At 44.4% G+C, this 9545-nt stretch overlaps 1 protein-coding gene across 1 annotated transcript in view; it reads right to left on the minus strand.

Moving 5' to 3' along the window:
* EIF3F (eukaryotic translation initiation factor 3 subunit F) overlaps positions 1 to 1835 on the minus strand; it is a 6731-nt gene extending 4896 nt beyond the window's left edge. The window contains exon 1 of the mRNA XM_006742356.3: positions 1416 to 1835. Coding sequence (XP_006742419.1) covers positions 1416 to 1815 — 400 coding nt within the window. The 5' untranslated portion in view covers positions 1816 to 1835. The remainder of the gene's footprint in view (positions 1 to 1415) is intronic.
* Between the last annotated feature and the right edge of the window lie 7710 nt (positions 1836 to 9545).

Consider the following 9545-nt stretch of genomic DNA (forward strand, 5'->3'; position numbering starts at 1 on the left):
TGGACTCTGAAAAACAAACTGCGGGTTCTAGAGGGGAGGGGGGTGGGAGGATGGGTTAGCCTGGTGATGGGTATTAAAGAGGGCACATTCTGCATGGAGCACTGGGTGTTATGCACAAACAATGAATCATGGAACACTACATCTAAAACTAATGATGTAATGTATGGTGATTAACATAACAATAAAAAAAGAATGGAGGTGAGGGTGGTAGTATGAGATGACGGACTGACACGTAACATTTTTCCTGGGATCCTGGAAAATGAGTGGAACTTAAATGAGGGAGAGCAGAGAAGGTATTAGTGGCAAAGAGAATACAAAGGCTTAGTTTGAGGAAAACCTTGACAATGTTTGGAAGATTATGGATCCACTGAAGTTCCTGTAAAACGCTAAACCTTTAAAGACAGAGAGCAGGAGGGTGGGTGTGTTGGGGGGGGTGGTGTATAGCGCTGATGTGGTGGAGGATGGCAACCAACAGCCATTTTGTACCTAATGTGTGCCAGCAGTTAGATGCTTTTAGTGATAATTTAGTTCCTGCAAAGACTAAGTCTAAGTAGCCCCCGAAAGAACTAGACTTTAGGTAATTTGTCCCAAGACACATGGTTAATATTTGGTGAAAACTACCTATAAATCTTGTCCTCTTTGCAACACACCGATTGTCTTCTATGGTGGAAGGACTATTACGTATTTGAGAATACGAAAAATGACGACTGAAGCTAGAGTGGATTCACAAAGGTATCTAAAATTGGTGACAAAGATGGAGTGAAATGACTTTGATGGGATCAGCAGTCCCCAGAGAAAGGGGCCTATTATCAGTAATCCTTTACTGCTTCTCAGTTTTACAAATTAACATATCAGGGAGATTACAGACAGAAGACCAGGATTAAATGTCTAGGAAAGCAGAATATTACTGAAACCCTAAATGAGTTTCTGCCAAACTGGTTTACTTGTTGAAAGGGATGTCTTTTTACAGATGTCCCCACTCCTTTTGCCAACTGGTTAAAAACGTCTTTGTAAACACCTGGAAAATAAGGACATTTAGTCGGGGGGGGGGGCCCCGAGGTCACTGGGTTTAGGGAGTCAAACGTTTTTGACTTCCTAGTCAGCATTCTGAATTCATTTTTGGTAGTCTGGGACTAATCACACTTGACCTGAAATAATGCTGGGAAGATTAAAAATAAAAAGTAAATCACTCGGCACATGGTATTTATTCACTAACTCACTACTGCTTACGTATTTTATGTCGACCGAAGTGACAGCAATCTGGCAGGAAAGTTCAAGTTCCTTAAGGAGATAAATCGCGGCAGGAAGGTGGGATGGAGGAATAGGAAAAAGTCAATGGGGATGGGAAGAGAAGTGAACAAGATAAAAGGGAGGTGGGAGGTAGAAGAGAACGTCAATTCGGTCTGACCACTCACCCAGCAGAGTCCCGATAACTCGGGCAGCGCCCTCGTTGCGTCGCTCGTAGCTGTCCACGATGGAGGCCAAAATGACCGGGTGCAGCCGGACCACACGGCCGCCAGGGAAGGGGCCTGGGAGAGCAGGACCCGGCAGCGACTGCGCCGGAGTCTGCGCTGGGGCTGGCGTTGAGGCCGGGGTCTGGCCCGGAGCCGCAGTCGTGGGCGCTGCAGTCGCCGAGTCTGAGGAGGAGGCTGGAGCCGGCGTTGGAGCTGGGACCGGCGCTGGAGCCGGAGCCGGCGCTGGCGCTGAGGCTGGGGTTGGGGCCGGGGCTGGGACCGAGGCTGGGGCTGCGGCCGGGGCGGGGGCTGGAGCTGGAGTGGCGGCAGGAGCACTCGCCGCTGCTACCGGTGTGGCCATCTTGTCGAGAAAGAAAAAGCCAGAAGCGGAAGGGGGTGAGTTGAAGAATATTAGGAGCACGATAGGCTGAATTTGAACCACGTGAACTAGATCTTTGCGTCTATTGGTTACGGATGATGCTTCTCAAGGCACTACAATTTCCTGCTCTGGGTTTGTGCTCTTTGATTTCGGTCCGATGAGCACTCAGTGAGAACCGAGCTAAAGAGTTCCGAACAAACTTGGGACGGCGCAGAGAGAAGAGGAACAATTCCGTCTGCGCAGCTGCCGCGAGATGGACCTAGAGAGCGGAGAATGGGTCGCAATTCCTGTTTTGACTTCAAAGGGATAGTGAATGTTAAAGTGCCTTTTTAAAAATTTTTTATTGTTATGTTAATCCCCATACATTACATCATTAGTTTTAGATGTAGTGTTCCATGATTCATTGTTTGTGCATAACACCCAGTGCTCCATGCAGAACGTGCCCTCTTTAATACCCATCACCAGGCTAACCCATCCTCCCACCCCCCTCCCCTCTAGAACCCTCAGTTTGTTTCTCAGAGTCCATCGTCTCTCATGGTTCGTCTCCCCCTCCGATTTCCCCCCCTTCATTCTTTCCCTCCTGCTATCTTCTTTTTTTTCTTAACATATATTGCATTATTTATTTCAGAGGTAGAGATCTGTAATTCAACAGTCTTGCACAATTCACAGCACTCACCATAGCACATACCCTCCCCAGTGTCTATCACCTAGCCACCCCATCCCTCCCCCCCCCCCACTCCAGCAAGGCACTTTTCGACAGCGTCATAAGATGTCAGTGCGGTGGCTTACTCATTTACCAGTTTGAATATGTGACAAACGCTGTCTTAGGCGCTTGGAATATATATATCAATGAACAAAACGAGGATCGTTGTCCTCGAAGAATTCACAATTTAGTGGAGAGAGACAAATAAATACATCATATAATACGTTAGAAGGTGATGAGTGCTATGAAAAAGGAAAAATTAGTGCGGCATAGGGGGAATCAGGAGTTAGGGTAGGTAACAATGAGAATGTGAGATTTGAGTGGATTTAAGGAGGCGAGGGAGGTGGCTATTATTGGGGGGAGGAGCCTCCAGGTAGAGGGATAAGCTAGTCAAAGGCTTAAGGCAGGAGCAGGCCTGGAGTGTGTGAGGAGGCTATTTGGTGGCTGGAGTGTTAAGATCATGGCAGGGAAGAGTAGGAGATGGACCTTTGAATAGGGGTTGCAGAGCAGATCATTAAGGACGCCCTAAGCCATGGAAAGGACTTTGACTTTTAGTCTGAGGGAGGTGGTGGCCATTGCATGGTATGGAGCAGGGGAAAGTCATGATCTGTCTGGGTTTTAAAAGGATCACTCTGCTTTGAGAAGAATAGAAGGGGCTGAGGTGGGGTGGCTGCTGAGGAGAGGAGGGTGAGAGAGAAAGAGCAGGGAGACATGTTAGGAGATTAGCAGGTAACCAAGGGAGAGTTGATGGTGGAGGGGACCAGGCCAGTAGCAGTGGACATGATGAGAAGTGGGTAGAATAGGGATATCTAGAGACAACAGGCTTTTCTGAGAAATTGTATGTGAGGTGTGAAATAGAGGAGTCAAAGATGACTTCAGTGTGTGTGTGTGTGTGCGCGCACACACACGCTGAACAAGTAGAATGAAGTTCTCATCAATTGAGATAGTGAAAGCTACAAGTGGAGCAGTTTTTTGGGAAAAGATCCTCAGTTCAATTTTGGAGGTGTTGCCCTTGAGATGTTTATTAGACAGCCAAGCAGAACTGTAGAGTGGTCAGGTGGAGATGCTAGTCTGTACTTTGGGAGAGGTTTCAATGAGTAAACCTCTGTAAAGCTCTTAGCATGTGCCTGATTTACAGCAGTTATTATTATTAAGTGGTAGCTATTATCACTGCTGTGTAACTGAAGGAGCTGTGATTCTAATGTACTACATAACTTTGGACAATCTATAATTTTTTCTGAGTCTCAGTTTCCTTCTTGGTACAGCGGGAATGAGAATATCTGCCTGTCAGGAAACCAATCAACTCCCTTAATTAGGTCAAGTCCTGGCATTCAGTTGACAAGGTGGATGGGTGAGGTTGGACTTCTTAGCCCTGACTCTCATGTCCAAGAACTGCTTTCTCTTTGGAGCTACCTTCCATAAATAGAATTCACATGATCCAGCTCCCCTGTCAATGTTCTAGGCAGACATGCATTCTTTCTTTTAATTCTCCCAAAACACAGTTGAACTGCCTATCAGAGGAGGATTGAAAGGAGACTTGGATTTGGTAATCCGGATCTTTACCAACCCTAGCAGAGCAGTGTCCGTGGAACTGAGGGTGGGGTGGGCATGGAAATAAGAATTCAGGTGTGAGAATGGTCAGTTTGAACTGATGGCAGTGAGTGCTGGCTACTCTATCAAGAGAGTTGGTGGGAAGGAGAGGAGACATTTAAGGCAGTAGCAGGGGGAACAGTAGAACTGAGAAGGTGACAATTTAGACTGCAAAAATTTTAAGTATATTTTAAACTAAAGGTAAGGATCTAAAGGAAAGAGAAAGATTGAATTGAGAAAGAGAACCAACTAATGAAGCAAGGAGGGAGGGAGAAAGACCTGAAAGGACAAGGTAGATAAAAGGGATGGCCTTGCACAGGATGAGGGACATGCTACAGAGACTGCCCTAGGCTGTGGCCTCCCTTATGGGTGCCCAGTGGGAGTCTGCCTTAGCAAGGGCTTATCCCTTGAGATCATTCTGTGGGAAGAAGGACAGAGGAGAGAATCACCTCTGATGAAGAGGTGTTGTTGCCCCAAACTGACCATGCACACCCTTGGGACCTCCTATCCATGTATTTGAGTTGGGTGTGGACACTTCACCACCAAGAACTTTGCCTTTACATCAATGGCCTAAAGACCTTTCTCTCTGGGAAGAAAAGAGAAAGAGGTGGATGAAGAATCAGAGACACTTTGAATTGGGGAATGAAGGGAAGTTGCAGGACCTCCTGTCAAGTGATGTTTTTCTTAGGGAAGTGGAGCCAAGGTGATCTGTTAAGAATGGCAGTGCAAGGGTGGGGTTCAGCCTTTGGGTGGTGGAAGAGGGACCAAAAGTGAGCCATCAAAGGCATTGGTCAATTATGGGAGGGCCCAGCTGAGCCTGGAGACCTCAAGGATATGGTCAACTTTTGTATTTTTCTCCAGCCATATAGCTAAGAGGCAGGTGGGGAGAGATCATTGGCATGGTCTTCCTGGGAATGCTGACCAGCCAGGACAAGGAAACACATACATCCAGGATGCTGGCTTTTCAACCATTGACTGAGGGATCCAGGGAGGCTGAATGCTATAAACAGACACTCTGAGGTCTAGGTTCATCAGGAAAGGGCAGAAGGCATGGGGAAAGAGAAAATGAACTATCCCCTTGAATATGGGGAATGTGTTGTACACATGGTATATGCTCAGAAGAACCATGTATATATTAAATATACATATATTTAAATAAGGGATTGGCTCATGTGATTATGGAGGCTGAGAAGTCCCAAGATCTTGAGTCAGCAATCTGGAAACCCAGGAGAGCCAATATATAGTTCTAGTCCAAAAGCAGACAGACTCAAGACCTAGAAAGAGCCTATGTTTCAGTTTGAGTCTGAAGGTTAGAAAAGACCAGTGTCCTGCTCAAGCAGTCAGGCAGGTGAAGTTCCCTCTTACTCCAGGTGGGGACCAGCTCTTTGTTCTATGTAGGCCTTCAACTGATTGGACAAGGCCCACCCACATTAGGGATGGTGATCTGCTCTATTCAGTCTATCAATTTAAATGTTCGACTTATCCAAAAGCACCCTCACAGACACACCTAGAATGTTTGACCAAATATCTGGAGATCCTGTGCCCTAGTCAAACTGACACATAAAATTCACCATCATACCTGGGATCCTGGCTGTCCTCAGCAGTATGCTTTACAGTCCTTCCTGAAAAGATGAAGGTCATAGCTACAGGCTCATGTTAAAACTGGGGCCCGGAGCTTGACAAACGCATCCCACCTCTTCAATGACGGGCTGGAGTGAAGGGAGCTTTGACTGCAGCTCCAACTACGGGAGGGCCGCAAGGGGGAGCCCTAGGCTCTCTCAGAGCTGCAAGTGGGACTTAATGAGCCTTTCTTGGTGGGGCAGGGCTGGGCAGGAACCATACCTTGGTGGACCCCACCCCCCCCAGCATAGGCAGGCTTGTAGGCTGCCTCCCACAGTTTGTCTCGGCTCCCTGCTCTGCTGGCCGGCTTCAGGAAGTTCTGCGCCTTATCCAGGCTCCACTAGGGCTGAGACAGTCCTCTGCTACGCTGGAATTTGCACAGAAGCCCCTCTGTCTGAAAGCCCTTTTGGGCTGGGGTGGTAAGGAGCAACTCCCACACGGTTTAAAAGCAACAGTGTCACAGACCTGAAGCCTCATACCTGCATGGTGAATGTTCATCTCCACTGGGCTAGATGTGCCCATCTTCTCGTTCCTGCAGCCTGGTGCGTTGCTCTGAGAGTGGAATGGTACTTTTCAGGTGTCCATGGACCACATTCATTAGTGGAGGTTCTTTTGACACTTGATGTCTCCCAGATGGAAGAAACTTAGTGCTCTTTTTTTCTATCACAGGTACACAGAATTGTAATAATCATACTCTTTAGTTCATGACACTTTGGCTCATTCATGAGCTTCTTTTTTTGTTTCGTTCATTCATTTGCTCATTATTTTTAAACTTTTTAAAAAAAGATTTTATTTATTTATTTGAGAGTGAGAGAGAGTGAGCATGAGCTGGGGAGGGGCAGAGGCAGAGGGAGAAGCAGACTCCCATTGAGCAGGGAGCCTGACGACGTGGGGCTCGATCCCAGGACCCTGAGATCATGACCTAAGCCAAAGGCAGATGCTTAACTGACTGAGCCACCCAGGTGCCCGTCACTCATTATTTTTTAAATAACATAAAGAACAGGACTTATTATCCAAACCAAGAATAGAACACTCATTCATTTTTTAACTAATGAACAGAACCTACAACCCAAACCAAGGATTAGAACATTATCAACGGTAGCATTATGAATTAATATTATATATTAGAATAGGTATTTATTATAATAGAATTATATACAATAGAATTTATTATGAAAATTAGAATATTATAACAGATAATATTATTATTATGAATATTAGAATATTATCATTCAGTGGTATGCTAGTAAATGTTTAACAATGTTTAAACAAATGTTTAAGCTCCCTGAAAAAAAAAATGGCCCTAGTTTTGGCATTGGCCAATTTCTACAGTATAAATACTCCTACCATGGCTGATTTCAAGCTACTAGCAGTTTAATAACTGGCTCTCAAAATCCCTGAAAATGTAACAACTGGCATTTAGGAGCCAGTATGAGTTCGCTCCATCACTGTTGCTGTACATAGACCTAGTGCTCTCCCCCAATATTTCATTGCCCCCCATTCCACCCCGAGAAATGACTACTCACCTGAATTTTGTGTCCAACATAATTTGCTTCAAAATTATGGTTTCAAATATATATGGATGACTAAGTAACATATTATTTAACTCTGCTAGTTTTTTAACTCTATAAATATAGCTACCAGATCTCCCTTGATACATACATTCTTAACATATCTTTTATCCACTCTTTTCCTTTCAAGCATTCCATATCTTTATGTTTTAGGAGTATCTCTTGTAAGTAGCATACACCTAAGTACTTAAAAAATCCAACCTGACCACCTCTGTCTTTGAATTCACAAGCCTAGTCTATTAACATTTTCTGGGTTGACATATTTGGATTAATTTCTAACATTTTATTTTTTGATTTTTATTTGATTGACGTTCCATATTCTTTTCACTTATATTTAGCCTTTCAATGGGGTTATTTGACTGATTCTGTTTTCTTATTGTTTTTGTTCTTTTGCTAGTTAGGAACCACATGTTCTTTTTAAAAATTGTTTTAATTTAAATTTAATTTAGTTGACATATAATGTATTATTAGTTTCAGGAGAATTTAGTGATTCATCAGTTGCATATAACATCCAGTGCTCATTACATCACGCGCCCTCCTTAATGCCCATCACCCAGTTATCTCATCCTCCCACCCAGCTCTCTTCCAGCAACCCTGAGGTTGTTTCCTAGAGTTGAGAGTCTCTTATGGTTTGCCTCCCTCTCTGTTTTCATCTTATTTTATCTTTCCTTCCCTTCTCCTATGATCCTCTGTTTTATTTCTTAAATTCCACATATGAGTGAAATCATGTGGTATTTGTCTTTCTCTGACTGACTTATTTCACTTAGCATAATACCTTCTAGTTCCATCCACATCGTTGCAAATGGCAAGATTTCATTCTTTTTGCTGGCTGAGGAATATTCCATTGTATATATATACCACATCTTTATCCATTCATCTGTCAATGGACATCTGGGCTCTTTCCATATTTTGGCTATTGTGGACATTGCTGCTAGGAACCACATATTCTAATTTCAGGATTTTCATTATTACTTTTGATTTAAACCATGCATTTTTTCTTATTTGTTAATTATTTATCAAACAAGTGATTCCTTAGTACACAATATTCATGTTTCATAGTTCAGGAATACAGGTCAGTGACAAACTTCCGTGGAACTCAATCCAAATAAATCCTTTGCACCCCAATATCATTTTCACTCTGAAAGACACCAAGCTTCTTCAACTCAAAATCTTTCATGGAATTCGTACAGACTTCTTTTCTTGGCTCAGCCACAGCCAACTTAAGAGAGAGTAGAACCCCAGAGGGGTACAGTGAATGCTCCAACAATATGAAATTGCAGAGGCTTGGTATCTGCAAAAACCATGCCTCTGAAGTTTTGTCAAAGCACCGGAAGCCATGATAGTTATTGTCCTCAACATCAATTCCCTTCCTGGCTGATGGAGAGCTAGTGCTCCAGCAGCACACAGGTGCAGAAGTTACCAGGCATTTAACTCATTTGTTCTGCGTTTAAACAGCTCCACCAATGATACAAGAACTTTGAAATGCTCTAGCTCTGATCATTCTCATTCTGATTTGTGTATGTGCTTTGCCTGCCTGTCTGTTTTTCTGACTACCATCTTGCCAGCAGTTGCCAAGTCAATGGGGAGGATGCAGGCAGGTCTCCTTCTCCTCCAAGGCCATGTGGGAGTACTCTTGAAAAAAGACAGCCTCTCATAGCAGAGATGGATACTTCTAAATGGCCACGAGGGTCCTCAAGAGGACTTTTAAACTTACCAAGCTCACATGCTAACTTCATCAGAACTGACCAAGCTGTAAAGGAGAATATGGTGACCATTGTGGGGACCAGAAGGTGCCTCTTCAAAGGGCCCCTTGCATGGAAGGGATGGTCTGGGTTTGGGGTCCCTGCCTATTTTAGGCAGAAAGAGGCCTGGAAGCAGGAGGGTGAAGATGTGGACTCAACTTTGCCTTCGCGTTTGCCTCCACGGGTGAGGAAAGATTACAATGCAGGCAGGGGACTCTGGTAGCTTGACTCAGAGACTCCAATTCCTCCACACATATTTCTAGTTATTCTTGTTTCTTGAGAGTTTGCTGTTAAGAAAAACCCTCTTTGTAGAGTGAGTGTATAAATGTGTGTGCATGTGTGTGTGAGAGAGAGAGAGAGAAAGAGAGACCCATGCCCATCAGCTAGCTTCATCTCTCTGTCTCTGTCTTTTGGACTTCCTGTTTTGTCTGCTTATTCCTCTCTTCTGTCTATTTGTGTCTCTTTTCTGACTGTTTCCACCCTTGA

This window comes from Leptonychotes weddellii, chromosome 11 (genome assembly GCF_054177405.1).
Source record: "Leptonychotes weddellii isolate Sample4059 chromosome 11, ASM5417740v2, whole genome shotgun sequence".
NCBI lineage: Eukaryota > Metazoa > Chordata > Mammalia > Carnivora > Phocidae > Leptonychotes > Leptonychotes weddellii.